Source organism: Pieris brassicae, chromosome 1, assembly GCF_905147105.1.
Source record: "Pieris brassicae chromosome 1, ilPieBrab1.1, whole genome shotgun sequence".
Lineage (NCBI taxonomy): Eukaryota > Metazoa > Arthropoda > Insecta > Lepidoptera > Pieridae > Pieris > Pieris brassicae.
This window is the reverse complement of record NC_059665.1, coordinates 2593475-2613918: the sequence shown is the minus strand read 5'-3', so window position 1 is coordinate 2613918 and position 20444 is coordinate 2593475. Positions and strand designations below refer to the sequence as shown.

Below are 20444 nucleotides of genomic sequence, written 5' to 3'. Positions count from 1 at the left end.
TTACCTTTACAGTCAGCCGGACCTCTATACAGGACTTAGTACTATAATTTGTCAATTTGTATTGTGTAATGACTTACAGAGATATACTCGGTAGACTCTGATTGGGCTGTGGACTGTGGCCTTTAAATAATTCGTTCTATCAAATTACAAAACATAATTGTGAACAAATTTTCAACAATGAAAATTTCTTACGACGGAATAACTTACCAGAACTTTTATTAATTAAAAAAAAGCGCAAGAAAGCTATGTATTAATGTTACTTGAAATTTAAAATATAAGATAGAACAAACATGTTATTTGTAGTAGAGAAATTGTTAAATATTGTCCCACAAAACTATGAATAAGTAATGTAAAAACTTAATTAACCTCCTTTCCTTTGAAATATTCAAAAACTAAACGATTTATTAATAATGCTGGAGGGCACTAAAAACAGTCAAAATGATATGAAAGATAAAACTATGAGATTAGATGTAAATAACCGAACAGGTAAACATACTCTACTAATACCTTTAAACCTAGTTGCCGCAGCAATTAATGTAAAAAGTATTTTATTTCTAAATTATTACAGGAAGTCTTGATTTAAAGCCGGAGTTTACAGTTCGGATAGTTGTATGTGATTCATATTTAACAAAGCCAACACAGGGTATAGATGTCATATATTCTGAGTTCAGAGGTAGTGATGTCAAACAAGTAAGCTTTAATTTGACTTTTTTTAAATTATTGATATAAAAGGTATTAATAAGTAATAAAAAATCTTAATGCTTTGCTTAATTAAAAATTAAGTGACTAAATTTGTAATTTTAATTAAAAAATTATTTTTTTAACTGAATGTTGGAATATGTTCGAATTCATTGGACTAATACAAACATACACAATAATTTTAATTGATTCTAATTTTAGGTACCAGTATTGAGAATATTTGGATCTGCATTAGATGGGAGAAAATCATGTCTTCATGTACATGGAGTATTTCCTTATTTCTACATACCATGCCCAACATCGAACCCAGAACCACAATTGTTATATCAAGTAATGTCTATTATAAATTTAAAACAATATACTTTTCATTAAATTCACATAATTCAGATAAGTTTAAAACATTTTATGAATTTATGGTAGAAAGAAAGTGCTTTATAAGTGAAATTATACTATTCATAATTTATCTATAAGCTAGAGAAAATTCAATATTATTGATGTATGAACATACGTCTAAGTAATAACAGTTTTTAATAAAAGATTGCTCTTCCAGATTGCAGTAAGTCTAGATAAGGCTTTAAATATAGCTTTGAAACAAGCAAATTCAGCTAACCAGCATGTTTATAAGATATCATTAGTGAAAGGATTGTGAGTATTCGTTTCATAAGTATAAGTTATAGCAAAAATGTGTTTATTATTCTTCAAATTCTGTTTCAGACCCTTTTACGGTTTTCATGATAAGGAACATCTTTTTCTTAAAATATTTTTATATAATCCAGGCCTAATCAAGCAAGCTGTTGAACTTTGCAGTAATGGAGCAATATTAGGACAAGTATTGCAGCCTTATGAATCTCATTTGAATTTTACCTTACAATTTTTTATTGATTTCAACTTATTTGGCATGAGCAATATTGAATTACAAACTGTTAGATTCCGGAAATCTGTTTCTTCACAAAAAAGTGATGAGTTTCTGGAGAGCCCTAATGAATTTTCTCTTAAACCAGAAAGCATATGCCACTATGAAGCAGATTGCTTTGCATCACATATTATTAACAGATTAAGGGTGGAAAAAATGGATGGTATTGAAAATCCTGGCTTAGAAGAGGTTTGGAACCAAGAGATAGTGAGGCGGCAACAGCTTAATGTATCCATATCATCTAAATCATTATCTCAAAATCGATTGAATGAAGGTACGGAATCACATCATAAATATCAAAATGGATTTCTTGCTAAGATCGCCAGTTTACTAGATACACCCATTGAACAAGTTGAAAAGGACAAAGTGCATTATCCAGCGGAAACTCTTGATGGCTCCCAGTTTTTTAATGCAACAGATATAAGTTCACATTTACAGGAAAGCTTGAGCCTGAGTATGTCTAAAAGCGGGAGGCACAGTATAATCATGGATATTGATGACACACTTGTTGATGAAGACATTGCTTTAAATAGTAGTTTTTCAGTCCACTATAGCCAAGTTGCATGTAAGTATTTCAACAATATGAGTATTAGTGGAATGCTTTCATATCATAGAGTGTGGGTCAGCCATAAATCATATATCAATCAATCAATCAATCATTTCAGTCAACCCATCTTCATAACAATATTTTTAATGAAATGGTATTTCCAACCACTCGTTTTTTTTAAAGAACTTTTGGTACTGGAATTTTCTGTCAAAATTCTACATTTAGTATTTTTATTGTAAAACGCTAAGGTTTAAATGCTGCTGCAGACTGATAGAATGGCGAGATTCTCGCGCAAAAATCAACAAAAATATTACTATCTAATTTATTCAGTTAGAGCAACAGAAAGATTCACAGAGTTTTTTGTCTTATTCTTGAAGGGAAGGTTTAAGATGTTAAGTTTATAAGATTTCTAAAAGTATATATTTAATTTCCAGTGGATAGTGAGGATTTAGAACTAGTTGGTTTACTACAAGAAATGGATGAAAAATCTACAATAGACAAAGACAGTATTATGGCAACACCACATGATGATAAAACTGAAGAAGATTTAGACGATGCTGAGTATTCACAAGTGTTTAATGATGAAACTATTCTGTTAGAAAACAAATGGTATGTCAAAAAAGGTAATGGTGTAATTGGGTATTGCAGTTTGTGTTTAAATGTACAAGTGTCGTATTGAATTCTATTTAAATATTTATTCTTAGTGATGGCCACGTAGAAGAAAGCTCTCCTTCTTGGCATGACTCGTTTTGGGAAGGGGCAAATATTCCGCAATTAGATGGCACCTGTGATGATGACCGTAAGTAATTTTGATTTTTTTTCGGTCTTCCGACAAGGGATTAGCAATAAACCCTTATTGAAAATAGAAGCCTCCTGAACGCTTTTTGTTTACACACAAACGAGGTCGCGGATGGTAGTAAAAAAATATGCTGTAAGATTTAAATGTAGTCCAGGTAAGTGTTTATAAGCCAAGATGATTCTAAATTAAAATGTCGAGATGATTTATTTTTTAGATGTGAAGAAAGTGAGGAAAAGAAAAAAGCTACCACTGAAATTAGGGTTATCTAGACCAAAAAAGAAATCTAATGAAGAGAAAAATAATGATCATAAAATGGATTTAAGTGAATCAGATGAAATTAATGAATCTAGAGAAATAATCGATAGTGTATCAGATAAACATCTCAAAAAGAAAACAGTGGAAAAATCTAATAGTCAAAATCACATAGATGATGAATCAATCATTAACTTAGTACAAAAAATGGATGCAGCTGCTAGTTATGATCTTAAAAATAATATGCATCCTGTTGCCGGTCCATCAGACACCGTAAAAAATCAAGTTAAATTCGTTCGACTATTGAGTGATAGCTATGAATCGTCACCAGAATATAATAATGAAATCGAAAGTTTTTACGATCAGTCTAAATTTTTCGACTTATCTTCAGATGACATTAATAAAGTTGATGATGGTAGCGTAAAAAAGGAAGGTAGTACAAGTGAATTTAAAAGAAGTGATAACATAAATGAAGTGCGCAATTTAGTAATTACTCCGAAAATCCGTCCGCCCAGCAAAGAACATATAATTAATACACTTCAAAGATATTCAATACCGAAACATAAAAACCCTCAACCATATTTCTCGAATCACAAAGACGTGGGGGATAAAGTAGAGATTGGTGATAGAATTATAAAAATTCAAAGCAAGTTAGCACAAGATCAAAAGCCATTTGAGAAAATATTGGAATGCACAAGTATTGAAGAATGGCGGCAATTATTATTCTTGCAAACAAACGATATGTGCGAAGAAAATGCAAAACCGGACAATTTAAAATTTTTGTTAGCTGGCAACAAAAAATGTATCTTAAGACCTCTTAAAAACCCACCAATTAGAAGCGAAGTTATACGATGGTATGAAAATAAAGACGTATCTCATATAAACGATAATAATAAATGTGAAATAAGTAAAAACATAGATGAAATGGACACGTCTCAAGCGATAGGGTTAAATGAAGAAGAAATAACTAACAGTATAAGTCTAGAGGACGAGGTAAGTTTTTATACTTGTTGAAATTTGTAAAAAACAAGCAGATAATCTTCACCATTAGACAAGTCTTACTTACTTCTAAAACGACAATTTAAGAATTGAACTGAGGTATGAAGTGCTACATCCTTTACCACCCAAAATATCAAAATAATTCCAAAGATTTCTGCTACAATAATATTTTTATCGATATTTTTTCCAAGAAAAGGGTTTTTTGTTTATAGGTTATTTAATAAATAAAATAAATCAAAGGCGCTACATCCTTTTAAGGTCTGGGTCTCAGATTTATTTATCTGTTTCATGATCATTTGTAAATTGAATAGGCAAGTAGGTTATCAGCCTTCTGTGCCTATTATAGGTTATTTATTCATATTTTTCATGAACAGGTTGGCCTAGTGGGCTCAGCGTGCGACTCTCATCCCTCTCAGGTTCGTTCCCTGGTCTAATGCCCTGTGCATTAATGGTCTTTCTTTCTATCAGGGCATTTAACATTAGCTCGAACGGTGAAGAAAAACATCGTGAGGAAACGCCAATGATTTTTTATTTTATAGGTTATTTAACTAAAGAAGAACGAATTTAGATACAAAGCTAATAATTCTTATATTTTGCCTTATGTCTCGTTTCATAACAAATATAGCGACACATATTCCGTACCATATTATTCATATAACCTAAATCATTCTAATTCTCTTCATTGAGGTACTCTTCCTTCTCTTTCCGTTGTATTGTTATCGCTGTGATAATAAGAGACAGACTTTCTAATGACCACAGTCTAATATTTGATGAATAGTTGGTAGGAGGTAGTTCTTTTGTACTATAACATCGTAGATCAGTAATGAATTGTTTATATTACAGAGTAAAAAAGATATAGACAATACATTCCAAGTCACAATGCAAACGGATGGATCATTCCTTTGTTTCGCTAATACTGAAAGTCAGAAAGAAAATTCCATAGTAAACCCAGTTGTTGAGGTAAGATTACTCGACAAAAGAAACTTATATATAGTATAGTGTAGTAATATTTTATTAACTTTTACACATTTACAGAAAACACTTTTTTACTGGATTGAATCCGGAAACCGGAAACGCCGGGATTTTTTTTATTATTTAAAATAATTATAAGTTTATAGTAATACATAGCTTCGATCCGGTAAAAAAGTGTTTTCATTAGAAACTTATATGTTAGTTTAACTAAGTGTTTGGTCAGTAATTGATAAAAAATCACAAAATTCCCAACAATATCTACAATTATATTTTTATACTTTAAATTAATGGTTTATATAAATTCTAAATGACAGAAGATCGCTCTCCAATACATGGCTTTTTAGGTAATACAAAAATATTTTCCAAATAATTGAATTAACGATTATTATGCATTTACGTTTAAAGTAATTATTTAAATTTCAAGGTGGATTTTCTGACAGTAATGATAATTGAGATACAAACCGCAACAAGGGGCGATTTATGTCCAGATCCAGCTTTTGATGAAATCAAAGCAATTTTCATATCCATAACAAATAACTGCCCAGAGGACCATGTATTACCAAAACATCTAACTCAAATACTTGTAGTAGATAACAAACTACCGCCTAAACATTTTGACAGATGTCTGTTTAATGCAAATATTGCGTATTTTGACACAGAACATGACATATTACAAAAATTAATAAGTCTAGTCAAAGAACATGATCCAGACATCATGTGCGGATACGAAATAGAAATGAAGTCGTGGGGATACGTTTTGGAAAGAGCCCAAAATCTGGGTTTGGAAATTGTTAGAGAAATTTCGAGGGTAACAGAGAAATATCGACAAAAAAAATGGAGACACGATGACAATGAAATGGAAGGCAGGATTATTGGAAGGATAACGTTCAATGTATGGAGATTGTTTCGATATGAATTGGCGTTATCGAGTTATAGCTTTGAGAATTGTATGTACGAGATATTGAAAGAAAGAGTTCCGAAGTACAGTTATGCACAGTTATCTGAATGGTGGAATGATGAATCCAGAATGTTGAGATGGATACCGGTGGAGTATCATCTGACCAAGTTATCGGGGACAGTTCGGATGTTGGAAAAGCTTGATATTATAAGTATGTTCTGATATTATGAAGATTTATATATATGTAGCGTCAGGCCCCGACACTGTTAAGATAACAAACACAAAGTTTTCTCTCAGTCACTTGATTTATTCCAATTCTAATTTCAGTCTCTTAATTCAATACGATTTTAATAAACAAATTCAATAGGTAAAGATTTCAAAGGTTACTGGGTAATTACGTAACGTGTGCACCGGGCAATGGTCGATGAACGACTGACCGACTTGTTTTTTTTTTATTTTTTATAAATGGAATCTCGCTGTTGGCCTTAAGGGCCTTTACAGCTCAGCTCGGGCTGTTTTGGCGAGCGTAGCTCGGCCAGAATGGCTTGTTTTCCCGCGGCTAGCGCAAGGGCGTCTCCTGTGAGACTCGAACCTCGGCTTGGGCCGTCGCGGGGTGGTCAATCGCCTGAAGGGCAGGACGGAAGCTCACTGTAGTGAGCGAAGTGCGAAGTAAAGGTCCTCGCCTTCCCCGGTGAAGGCGGTTTTTTACCCTAGTCTGTGAATTTCTATTTTTATTATTGGCCGCGCGGGCGGCATTTAATTTATTGTTTGCTACAGTGACCGACTTGTGCGAGCGCGCTGCTTTATATAGGTTCTGTAGTGGGGATCGAGTGACACATCGTACGATCGTTCGACTAATCGCCCGTTGCACCTTGTTTTACAAAATATTGATAATGGCGCCGTCATTTATATATACCAGCTGTTTATTAGCTTTATACATAAATAACCTAGATACCGACTGCAGCGCCATCTGCCGGGCCGATTTGTGAACCATCCAGGGCGCCACCCAAACAAAATTCATCCAAATCGGTGCAGCCGTTTAAGAGGAGTTCAGTGACACACACATACAGTACGATATATTAACAACCTTAAATCAATTTTTCTAATGACCAATGTATTTGCTGAACACTTGACAATAATAATATTTTTTTGGAAATAGATAGAACTTCAGAATTGGCAAGGCTCTTTGGTCTACAATGGTGGGAAGTGCTATCAAGAGGATCCCAGTTTAGGGTGGAATCTCTTATGTTGAGAGCAGCGCGACCATTAAACCTGGTCGCTTTATCACCCACAGTCAAACAGAGGGCTGCTATGAAAGCGCCTGAATGCTTACCACTTATATTTGAACCAGGTAATTAATTCTAGTATTCCAAATTTAAAAATAATATATAAAAAATACACAAATAATATACACCGATGACTCTGCGACCCAAAAAGTCTTGGCCTGCGTAACAGGAAATTCTCACTTCCCAGTGCTCCCGGTCCTATGCCACCTCCCGCTAATTGCTGGCTTTCAGCAGCAGGTCCACCTCCACTCAGTCGCTCCAGCGATACCTAGGGAAGAAGAAAGAGTTATAGATATAGAGAAACTATGCACGCCATAAGATTCAATAATGAAATTTGTTCTTTATATAGTAATAAAGAAGGTACTCCAGTAAATGAATAAATAAAATAATTAATACGAAATATTCACTAGCTATTTCACTCTTGTTGCAACAGTTATATGGGATTTTTTTAGTCTAGTTTCGCCCTCACCGCAAGCAGCAGATTTTTTAACCTCGGTTAAAAAATATTGCTTTTTTTTTTAGAATCGCGCTTTTACGCTGATCCTGTGATCGTACTGGACTTCCAAAGCCTCTACCCATCCATGATGATTGCATATAATTACTGCTTTTCCACTTGCATTGGTCGTATACAGAATATAAATGGGTAAGTTTTATGCATAACGTAGATAAAACTTCAACAATTATGCATGTTTACGACATAACATGTTTAAAAAATTGAACTGAAAGTTTTGTTATAAGTTTAAATTCTTACACAATAATCAAGTTTTTTTTATCGAATAAATTTTAGTCTGTTACATTGATTTTATATAATTGTATGTTTTCTACTTGTAAGGTGTATACTGCGAAATCTCATCTTTTTCATCTTTCTATTAACTTCCATTTACTTGTTGATCTATATGGATAGATAGTAGCTTGTAAGTGTCCAAAAATAGATTGCCATTTACTGTGCCACATATTTGCGATTGCGCCCTAATTCATATTGTTCTTCATGTTATTATTCTGCTAACTCTAATCTCTGTTGTACGACCAGCAACTCGCCATATGAATTTGGCGCATGGCGTCTTCGAATACCGCAAGCGAAGTTAAAAGCACTAGCGGAGAATGATTTGATAAACTGGTCGCCAGTGGGTGTTGGTTTCGTTAAACCCACAGTTCGCCGTGGGGTCCTACCAGCGTTACTTAGACGGATATTAGCCGCGAGACAAGCTGTCAAGAAGGGCATGAAGTTGCAAACAGATGATGCTGTCAAAAAGGCAATGCATTCTAGGCAATTGGGTATGTTCAAACGGTAAATTCAGGAAATCCACACCAATAGGCGTCAATTTCAATGTCAATATTTTCTGAAATTATTTCTTTGCAATATTGACAGTCTTATGAGGTTATCCGTTCGAGTTGAAGGCATGTGTTTTAATGAACAATCTGTTATGATCTATGCATGATTTCAAGTCCGTTTGCTAAATTATGTGCTTGAAAACTGAAATTTTAAAATATTTTTTTTAACTTAGATATATTCCTACAGTAGCAGTCCAACTATGGAATCACTTTACCAACGCAACGTGTATGTCATTAGTTCGCCCTCGATTGCTTGTCCGTACAAATTCGAAAAATAAAGTAATGCCAATAGTAAATGCCGCAAAACAATTGTTGTTCAATATCAGACTTAATTCTTGACTAATAGTATCTTTATTAATTTATTGATTTATTGCCAGGCCTAAAACTAATAGCCAACGTGACTTATGGCTATACAGCCGCCAACTTCAGTGGGCGAATGCCCTGTGTGGAAGTAGGTGATAGTGTTGTAGCCAAAGGCCGGGAAACTTTAGAGAGGGCAATCAAACTCGTTAGGAATGGTAAATGGAATGCTAAGGTAATTCTAGTATTGGCGCTAGGGAATCTAAGGATTATTACGATATTGTTAAAGAATTTTTTTGACTGTGCTTAACAAGTTTAAATAGTATTTTCATGATAAAATTAATACATAAAATAAGTGATTATTTCTATATACTTTACAAAATATTTTGAATTTTTAATAATATTTAGAAAATTAAGGATATCTTAATTATAATATTACGATTTCAGGTAATATACGGAGATACAGATTCCATGTTTGTGCTTGTACCGGGTGGAAGTCGGGCTGAAGCATTTGCTATCGGCCAGCAAATAGCTGATGCTGTCACAGCAGACAATCCATCTCCCGTCGTTCTTAAATTGGAGAAGGTATTTTCTTTTATTTTATTATACAATAGCAGTGTAATGTTAGTCGAAGCTGTGTGGGTAGAAAGATTTAGACCAATTTGTTATTACCGTCTTATCATTTTTTGACTTTACTTCAAAGAAATAAATACATTCTTTACCGTAAACAATAATGGTAACTAAAGTGATTCTGTTGTTTATTTTACAGTAATACAAATCTAATTGAAGTTATATGTTTTTAAGTAAACTTTTTTAACACATAATTTTATTATGAAACAAATAGACGAAAATTTATTAATAATTTGACGTCTCGAGTACCTTTCATCAATCGCGGTTAGCGAGAGATTGCCACATCAAATTGATAGATAACCGTTTTAATAGACTCTAGAGTATTTTAAAATGTTGCCATAAACGCCATCTGGCAATAGACACAGTATGATTTTAAAATCCTTAAAACTATGAACTAGGTGGTAATAATTCATGATGCTAAAGAGCGCTAGAAGCATAGTGTATATAAATTCTCGTTTATATCTACAATAGTAAGAATTTACAATTTCACTCAAGTATCATCAATTAAAACCTTTTGTTTTCAGGTGTACCAACCTTGCATACTTCAAACTAAAAAGCGTTATGTTGGCTATATGTACGAAAGTCCCGATCAAGTGAAACCCGTGTATGAAGCTAAAGGTATTGAAACAGTACGACGAGATGGTTGTCCAGCGAGTGTAAAGGTATGTTAATGTATTTATTAACAAACCCTTTCATAAAAATATGTAATTCCTATATCGGACTTAATTTTAATATGTCATAGCAATATTTTATATAATAATTACTGTTGGTTTAAATGTTGTCGATATATTGTTTTATAATTTTATGAATCCTTGATCATCTTAAGTCCACTGTATGAAAAGAATACTTCTTAAAAGGCCAGAAACACTCGCAAACCCTCTGGCATTGAGAAGTGTCAACGGGCGGACACTTAACATCACATGTGTCTTCTGCAAGTTTGTGCATGTTCTTTAAATAAATAAAGTAACGTTGGCCACTTCTCGTCATGATAAATTAGGTAATGGGTTCACTAATTAACAATCGGTCCCTGTCTTTGTCTCCATCGTCCTTCATGTCGCTAGACGACAAATATTCCTATCGTTCATAGCTCGTTGTCACTACTCTCTCCGTCCTATATCTTAACTTAAAATCTATAAAGGCGTTCAAATGGTATTAATTTTTAGCTCCTCCAGCGTTCCCTATGCGAGTTATTCGAGTCGGGTGACATGTCTCGCGTGAAACAGTTTGTATGTAAAATACTGACCCAATTAGCTGAATCCTCTTTGCCACCTCGTGACCTTTTCTTTACGAGGGAGTACCATGGACCTGGAGGATATAGGCCCACTGCCGCAGCACCGCCTAATGAAATAGCTAAGTAAGTGAAAACCAAATATAATATAGCTTTTTTTAAATTATATTTAGAAATAAATCAGTGACGCTACAACCCTTTTAGATCAGGGCCTCAGATTTCTGTATCTGTTTCGTGATCATTTGTCAATGGAATAGGCAAGTCGGTGATCAGCCTCCTGTGCCTGACGCGACGACTTTTTTAAACGTAAAAATTTACATTCGATTTATTTTTACCAGGCGCCTCTTATCCCGGGACCCACGGTCAGCACCGCGTACAAGTGAGCGTGTATCGTGGTTGGTTTGCGCGGGCGCACCGGCAACGCCCCTAGTGAAACTCGCTAGATCACCGCAAGAATTGTTACGAGATACGAGTCTCGTTCCACATATATCCTATTATGCAGCAAGGGCTTTACTGCCGCCGTTACATCGGTGTCTCTCTTTACTTGGGGTCGATGTTTTTAAATGGTAAGTTTAAAAAAATGTGGTTTTTGTCTAAATTTCTTAAGGGTCGTCGAAGTATGTAGTCCAGATATATTTGTTAAATTACATTGCGTTAAAATGAGATCACCTTTCTAAGCAATTGCCATGTATTTTTTAGGGGATCGAACCCAGGTTCTTAACTGCTAGATATTAGGGACAAAAATAATAAAAAAAAATTATGTGTAAAATGGTCTGGTAATATTGCCTTTCCTTGTTAATATTTTCTGGGCTTATTTCTAACTTTAATTTTATAGGTGGAACGAAGTCGGCCACACTCGATTAATACATTCGGAACGCGGCGCGACTGTGTCAGATGGCATTGCCCGGTATCTTCAGCGTGGTCGATGCGCAGTCTGTGGAACGCGCGGCACGCGTGGTCTTTGCGTACGCTGTGCCGACACACGCTTGGCCACTGCTGTTTTGAAAACTAGGGAAATGCGCGCAGAGAGCCATCTACAGGATACGTGTCGCGTACGAGATTGTCCTATTAGTATGATAGTTAAAATCCGGGAACTATACTAGTTAACACGTTAAGTTTTAACACGAATATTCTATTACATTATTATCAAGAGATATTAAAGAAAGATGACACGGTCACGACTTAGGCCTCCATGTTTTTACTCCTAGGTTATCTGACGATAACAGTTTTGAATAAAATTTTGTTCAACGTCCTGCAAACGGAGTAATAATAAAAATGTATACAGTCAAAATCTATTTTAACGACATCGAAGAAAATATTCATATTTGGTCGTAAAAACCGATAGTCGTAATAGCCGATGACGTTGTTATTATGCACCTAATACCTATTCTTGAATGTGTGATTAATATAGGTAGTTTGTTTGAAACACTTCTGTAGTACGTACGTACTTTGTAGTTCACGCTGAATTTTAATTAAAGTTTGTCATAATTTTCCTTCATGTGAAACTGTTCATTAAAAAGAAAAAAAAATGTTTTACATTGAAAGGATTGAGACCATCATTCAAAATTGGCACTGTAAATTGTTCTTCAGTCCCTTCATTTTCGTAATTTTTCCTCTTTAACTTCTGGTACAATATCTTCTTCCGTAGCTGGTGCATAAATTATAATAAAGTTATCCACATCAATAAACTCCTCTGCTTCAGTAGTAGATAAAGCAGGTCTTGTATATTGTCCTCTTCATCAGTCACATCATCAGGATATTGTCGAAAGGTGTTTGAAACCTGCATGTCTAAAGCAGTTCGCAATAGTATTTCACTATAAACATTGGCAGCTTCACCACTCATTTTCCCGCCGATGATACCGTGCCTAGCCCAGAAACCTTGAATCCAACTGGACGAGCAAACGAAATTTTTACCAAAACGCTGAGCAAAATCGTTTGCTTTTTGTTGAAGAATTTTACTATTTATTGGCACATTATTTGTCCTTTGATATTTAAACAACTTTAGCAAAGCTTCCTAAATCTTAGTATGCTTTGTTGTTCTAGCTCGTTTCCTTTTTAATAAATTGTTCTCAAAAAGTGTTTGAGAATTTTTTCTCTCTCTTTCCAAATGGCTTAACCATTGTCGAGTGTGATACACCATATTTCGCTAAGTCTTTATTTGGAATTCCACTCTCAAGCTTTCATAAAATACGCGATTTTTCTTCTATAGTGATTTGTTTTCTTTTTCTTTGCGACATGTTAAAAGTTTCACAAATAACCCAACTCAACAGGTTTTGGTGCGTCTAGTATTCAAATAAGAAACTCATTGAAGAGAAATTGTGAAAGCGGGCTTTGGGCTTCGATTATACTGCATACATACGTGTACCTATTTTGTTTCTGAGAAATACAGTAGACCCTAGACTCGAGTAATTTTTGTTTACTTTTGCGATCTTAACGACTTCAGTGTGCCAGATGTGCGAAGGGGATACTGCCCAGACCCCTCAAATGCTTACAATACGGCTGGTCGTTCTAACAGATATTATTCTTCGATAATTAAATGTAGTCGCTTAACGTAGATATGTTGTAATAAGACATGTAGTAAAAAGCGGTGTTATTTATAAGGCGGCGTAATAGAATTCAGCCGGGACCTTTGATTTTTGTCAATATAACCGGTATGTCAACGATGTCGTCGTTGGTTTTGACTGTATTACTAAAGAAGTAGGAGTTTAATACTACCTATGTGTTTTATTCACAGATATGCAGCTCTTGTTGCGGGCATGGTCAGTTTTTAAAGTGTGAAAACACAGAATGTCCTGTGCTGTGGCGTCGAGTTGCAGCACAACAAAAGTGGAAACAAATACAAGATATTGTTTCCTCTAACCTCTCAGAACAATTTAGCAGGGTCGATTTATAAGGATTTTTAACTCGTATATTTAAATAATAAATTTATAAATTATGCTTTTTAATTTAACCACTATCTTAAGATACCACAGAACAGGGGCTTGGGACAAAACTACTTTTCGACAGGCGTATAAAAATGGCATATCCTGTGACAGAGCGTGAGCTGATGTAATTATTATCATTCAAATTCGTTATGAGTTGGTTATGACTATCTAAAAGCGATTTTGTCTCAACCTCCAGTAGTCAAACATGAAAAAATCCTTTAGTACCAGACAATGTTATTTTACAGTTTTTATTAAAAACGAAATCATAAAATTTAATCGTTTTATTATAAGATAATCAACTGAACTAAGACGAAGAAAAGAGAAGTTGTAATAAAATATGATTTAAATATACAAATTTCGTTTAATAATTGTCATAATTTTTGGCACCAACATACTATAAAGACTACACGATTTTGATTAGGTTACACAAGATATAGTAATATTTTATCCTTATAATATACGACTTGTGGCATGCACCAAATTTCGAATGTGTTACGGCTGCAGGCATGAGAGAGTCAATGATATGCTAAACTTCCTTGAAAAAAATCGGAAACTTTTATATTTTCCAGTAAGTCGTTTTTAATCTGTTATGACTTGTCTATCAACATAACAGCAATTCCCAACAAGAATTGTCAATTGTAGCATTTCGTAAAGTGTAAATAGGAAATTTTATGAACAATTATAAAAGTAAACCACTTTCTCTGGAATCAATTTGTATTCTCGGCAAATTTAAAATATCCTATTGTTGACGGAATGTGTCTTTTAAATATGTATAAAAATATTGAAATACGTAAACTTCCGTCTGGACTCCTGTGCAATTTAATCAATATTTTGGAGATAAACAGTGATTGGAAAAAGTTCATGTCTAACATACCAAAAGATATAAATGGCTTATCTTCTACGAATTTTGAGCCTAAATACAACAGCGAACATATCTAGTAAGATAAATTCTTTTTTATCTAGTTTGAACTACTCTTAACTTCTACTATAAAGTTCATATAAATTTCAGTATGATAGAAGAATACGCTAAGGAAAGTAGTCTGAAGTGTACTGAGATTTTGCTAGATGAATGGGCAACATCAGGCAGAGTACGTCCAAAATTGAGTGATTTAAAAATGATTATTGACAAATCACAAGTGCTATACAGAGCAGCAGATGAATTGGCAGACCTACTCAATGGTATGCATACATACTAGATACATTTCACTAATCAGATTATTATATATATTTATTTATACAAGTTTACTACATCATACATAATACTTAATTGATTGTGATAATTAACATTCTTTTTTAGAATCTAAACCACAGCGCCCTGGAGATGGTCCAGCTGCACCAATAACTACTGATGTTTCAATACTGTTAAATGACTCTAAACTTACAACAGATAATAGTAATATGCAAAGATTTTGTGGTCAGTCCACACAAGAGATGAAATCAGCAGATCCATTAATACAATTCTCTTTATCAAATCATCCTATAACTATAAACAGTAATGACTCAATTGGTAATAAACCCACAATAGAAATTAAATCAGCATCTGATTTAATTAAATTCTCTTCAAATAATATAGAAAATAATACAGGCAGTCAATCTTATACTAGACCTTTGGAGACATCTGGTAATGTACCTGATTTTAAAGCAATGGAACAAGAATCTGCCAATTTAAATAATGAGAATGTGTACCAACAATCATTCCCGAACCTTGATTTATCTATTGACATAGATAGTGCTATACTTCAAGATACAAAACTAAGGGATTTTCAGTATCAGGTATTACAGAGCATAACAAATAATTTTTCTGATAATATAGTTGAAGGTCCTAACGGATTTAAAGCTGGAAAAATTGGTAGTGGAGGATTTGGTGATGTGTTTGTTGGAACTTATCCAAATTTTGGTTTACTTGCTGTAAAAAAAGTTCACAGTAATTTGGATATTAAGCGAAAACCTGATATTGCTATGAAAGTATTTAATGCAGAAGTTAAATTTCTTTCACACTTTAGGCATACCAATATATTACCAATTTTGGGGTATTCTATAGATGGTCCAGTCCCTTGTATTGTAAGTGAATATATAGATGGAGGTTCATTATCAGAAAAAATTCAAGCAAAAGTTTTAAATATAGAACACAGAATGAACATCATATTAGGAACAGCAAAGGGATTAAAATATTTACATACAAATGAAACACCCATACAGAGTAATGCAGAATTATTGAATTTAGGCAGAGCTATTGCATCAGATTCAGATCATTCAACTACAAATTTTGTACATGGAGATGTGAAAACTGCAAATATTTTATTAACAAAGGATTATGTGCCCAAGGTGCATGCTTTTTTTATCTTGAAAGCTTTAGTGTTGACTAAAGTGTTGATTTATAAATATATTAATAGTAGCACATGCTTTATTTATTAATATTATAATTTTCTATTACAGTTGTGTGATTTTGGATTAGCAAAGCAGTATGATTTCACTATAATGACTACCTGTCCAATGGGAACTTCAGCTTATATGGCCCCTGAAGGATTACATGGTACAATTACTCAGAAAATTGATATATACAGCTTTGGTATTGTGTTACTGGAGGTACTTACTGGCCTTAAACCTATAGTAGTGTCAAATGGAGAAAAATTAAATATCAAAGATTATGTGGAAGAAAATTACAAGGGAGACATAAAAGTTTTATTAGATTCTGATGTACAAAACTGGATAGAAGCCCAAGACATATATACATTGGCACAGAAATGCTTAGAAAGGAATAGAAAAGATAGACCTACAATGAATGAAGTTTGTAAGGCATTATTTCAAATTTGGGATTGATTTTTAACTCAAAATAATTATATATATTAAAATGATAAAATTAATTTAGGTGAAATTTGATATAATTTTTCTTATTTTCTCTTTAAATACATCACATTGAATTTCTTGAACTTTGTTTAAACTATTAAGAATTTGAGTTTGTTCATCTTTTGTACATAAACAGATGAGTGTTACAATAATGTTATATATCTCTTTAAAGAGATCTTCATTACAAGTATACAAAACTTTCAAAAGCGCAGATAGAAGTTTGTGGTCTGTGTTGTATTTCCACACTGGCCAACAGTAGATAATCCATTTCTTTAAACACTGAAAACAATATATAACACCTGATTCCAAATGTATGAAGAACTTTTTCAACAAAAAACTACAATGTATATTGAAAAAAAAATATTATATATATCTAGATTGGATTAGTAATCTAGTTGCAACAACAACAAAAATAATCTAATCTAGCGAAGTCTTACCGAAATCTTACCTTCAGCAGTGGTTCTAAAATTACATCTATGACAGCATTATTGGTACACATATCCAAATTTTGACACACAATATCTTTAAAAATGCTCCTATTACCACAGTTGCTTTTATGGTGCTCTATAAGAGTGCATGTGAAGTTCATCAGAGCTACTTTATGATATAAGTTTGATTCTATTGATAGTTGGTCTAAACAGCTTTTATAAAGTTCATCCAATTTTTGTCTCTAAAAACAAAACATTTCACTTTTTATCTAAAAAAATGAAACATGTAAATAATTTTGAAATAGTTACCTTTCCAGTATTTGGTAGTATATCAAGTAACATCAATAAATTTGAATGAGTAAGATTTGTAATATTGTCATCTTTATCAGACAGATTTCTTTTTAAAGTTCTGTAAATAACTTCATAGTAGTTACCGCTTTGAAAAACATTACTATCCTGTAAAATAATACTAATAAAACTTAAAGAATAAAATCTAATTAAAAGTCCTAATAATTGTGTTAGGTTACCAGGCACTGCAACAACTGAGTACAGCATTTTAGTCCTTTGTTTTTATTAAAATTTGCAAAATCTTCAACTAGAAGAATAGTTATTGGAAATATTTTTGATGGCACCACAGCAACATTGTAACCCTGAAACATGCAAGTATACCTTTTTGTAAAGGTGAACTGTAATTCAAAGAATCATATTATAATATTCTGTCATAATCAATTACTTTTAAATGTTGAATAAATAAATAGTAAACTTCAATTTGAGCTGGATACTTTTTAAAATTTTCATATGTTAATTTTAAATGAAGTTCTTCAGAAAATTTATTAAAGACTTCTTGATGATCAAATATATTATTGATCATGAAAACTGAATCTAATCTAACTGAAGTAATTTTTTCGAAGTGTGCGTTTAACTGTTTGGATATATCTTTAGTGACATCGTTATTCCATGGCCCATCACAACTTAGTTCTAAGAACAGATTCACGAGAAGAGCTATAATCACAGGATTTTGTTCAAAGTCTGTGCAATTGATATCATATAAACATTCAATAAGCATTTTAAAATTGAACGCCAAGTTTTGATTTCTTAGACTAAATTCCTGATGTTCAGAACATTCATCGTAGTTTTTTAATAATTTTGGTATTAAGCAGCGATTAATATTTTTTAATAAATTATTTGTAGATTCCATCGTAATTTGAGGTAATATCAAAAATAAATATATAACGTCACATGTGTGATGAACGAGAACCAAAACATGATACACGAACACGACACTATAGTTAGTATAGTACATTTACAGTGTTGCCAGATGGTCTCGGCGACGTACCCCTAAACTAATTTGATTTCCATTTTCCCCCCAGAAATCCCCAAGGATGCCCTCACCAAGATTCTTTAAAGCAGCGGTCATGTTGGGATTTTTGGGTGATGAAAGGCACGCAAAGTGTCTAATAGAAAATGGATTGATAGGTTCAAGTTTTATTCGGTTTTGGTTAAACGAATATACATATACAATTAGTAAGGTTAACCACACGGATCCTATTCTTATAATGTGTTCATAATTCAATTTAGTTCCGAAATCAGGAACGTGATACACACAATAGCAAGACACTGTATTTGGTGTTTTGTTGAAATTTCCCCTAAGAAAACCTAAAATCCGTAATAATTCCTATAACCTATACAGATTTTTTTATTTTAAAACCATAGAATATAGATATCGAATAACCACAACGGAGTCGTAAGAGATATAGTCTGTATGCGAATAACTCGGTTATATATATAGGTAGGTAGAATATTTTTCTATAAAACCGAATTGGTAATCCGCTATGAGCTGCTTTTTGGCAATAATAGGGTTAAGACGTTGGAGAAAGAGTTTTTCAAATAGTTTTGCAATAACAGGTAACAAGTGAGTTTGGCCTGTAAGACGTGATTTTGTGTGGTGGTTTCGTGGCTTGGGAATCATTATAACTTCCGTAACTTTCCACATATTGGGAATATATTGAAGTAAAAATGAGGCATTTATTAAGGTTGTCATTTTAACTACGAATTTAGTGGGGAGCTGCTGTAATACTTCACCCGTAATTAAACCAAAACCTGGCGCCTTATTTTACATTTTATTTCACTTAAATCTTCTTTTGGTGTGACTAGACGGATGTTTAACTCTTCTGACGATATTTCTACGAAGTCAAGTGAATCTTCTTCATCGATTTGAAATATAATTTCTAGATGATCAGCAAACCTCTTAACTTTTTATATGTTACTTGCAGCCCAATTCCCATTAGACTCTCGTAAGGGTATCGCTTTCCAGATGGAGTTGGTGGAACCATCAGAAGTTAATTGGTTTAGATATCTCTTTATTGAAGTATTTTTATGTATTTTAATCTCTCTCCTCAGTTGTTTAGTGAGGCTACTCAGATGTTTTTTGTCTTCAGGGCAACTTGTAGAATGCCACCTTTTTGTCTTTATAAGATTTTTAATCTCTTCTGGGAAGTAGTTGTTTTGTATCTTTTTCTTAAATTTTGGAGTATTGCTCCAAGCAGCTTGTTGGATATACTTTATAAATTTATTTACTTCTAATGCTAATTATTCCTCAGACTTTAAAGATATGGTGGTTCTCTTTAGTATTTTAGAAGCCCATTAGCATTCCAAGCTATTATTTTTAAGGACATCATTGCTTTTTGCTTGACAATTTTTTAAAGTCTTTCATCAAATGATGTCAATAATGAAAGTATGGTGTTACTTTTTTCATCTATGCCTGTATTAGGAGCCTCATTTTGTTACACAACAAGGGAGGACAAAAACTTTGGACCTATAGTTATCTGAGCAAAAGACATAGTCTTTGAAACCAATTCTGCTGGTTTTACAGCTTGGCTCGTTTTGCCACAGTGCTATTTATTCGTGATTTATCCAAATATCTTGCACACCATGCGGTAATGTCGTAACGTTCCATAAGTAGTTTGCGTCTGGATTGACATCGCTTGTACTTGAAACCAATCCTATTTAATATCCCGTGTGTATGTTGTGATGCTTCCCTGAAAATTGATGACTTCTCTCAGCGCTGCCCGTAATTTAACCAATGTTGATAATTCGTTAAGCACAACGTAAAAACTGTGAATTTTTTCCGAATAGCCCACAAATCGAACCTGTCCAAGTCGAACTTTTTCGGTTGCGGGTGACTCTTACCCGGGGTGACAATTTTTTCCAAGTATTCGCCGCTGTTATGCCTTCTTTTGTAATTCTTGTTACAGTTTTCTCTGACACACCTGCAATTAAATAATTAACAATTAAAAATAATAGTAACTTAAATTTTATAATGCTTATGTCCTATGTACTATATGATTTAATTTCAGTTACCTTGTTTCATCACGTTATGGATTTGTTCAA

General features: G+C 33.3%; 3 protein-coding genes across 4 annotated transcripts; 2 read left to right on the top strand and 1 right to left on the bottom strand.

Moving 5' to 3' along the window:
• The first annotated feature begins 35 nt into the window (after positions 1-35).
• LOC123708549 (DNA polymerase zeta catalytic subunit) lies at positions 36-13788 on the top strand. 2 transcript variants are annotated; one of them, XM_045659328.1, is made up of 20 exons: positions 36-486; positions 569-690; positions 901-1029; positions 1250-1344; positions 1414-2177; positions 2594-2768; positions 2864-2958; positions 3173-4203; positions 5053-5169; positions 5606-6290; positions 7239-7430; positions 7888-8008; positions 8396-8640; positions 9075-9232; positions 9445-9582; positions 10152-10289; positions 10800-10981; positions 11194-11421; positions 11691-11907; positions 13590-13788. In XM_045659328.1, exons 1-20 carry the CDS (start codon positions 411-413, stop codon positions 13746-13748), a joined length of 5067 nt encoding a protein of 1688 aa, XP_045515284.1. In that variant the 5' UTR covers positions 36-410; the 3' UTR covers positions 13749-13788. The 2 variants fall into 2 exon arrangements, with proteins under 2 accessions (XP_045515284.1, XP_045515276.1); XM_045659320.1 differs by having other exon boundaries at positions 37-486; positions 10791-10981.
• Positions 13789-14411: 623 nt separating this feature from the next.
• Positions 14412-16599, top strand: LOC123711279 (interleukin-1 receptor-associated kinase 4-like). Its single transcript, XM_045663785.1, has 4 exons — positions 14412-14717; positions 14789-14958; positions 15077-16104; positions 16216-16599. The coding sequence occupies exons 1-4, from the start codon at positions 14533-14535 to the stop codon at positions 16597-16599; spliced, it is 1767 nt and encodes a 588-aa protein (XP_045519741.1). The 5' UTR covers positions 14412-14532.
• LOC123711286 lies at positions 16448-18365 on the bottom strand. Its single transcript, XM_045663798.1, has 5 exons — positions 17788-18365; positions 17582-17704; positions 17364-17510; positions 17075-17296; positions 16448-16905 (listed from the first exon to the last, which is right to left on the bottom strand). The coding sequence occupies exons 1-5, from the start codon at positions 18355-18357 to the stop codon at positions 16645-16647; spliced, it is 1323 nt and encodes a 440-aa protein (XP_045519754.1). The 5' UTR covers positions 18358-18365; the 3' UTR covers positions 16448-16644.
• Positions 18366-20444: the final 2079 nt, after the last annotated feature.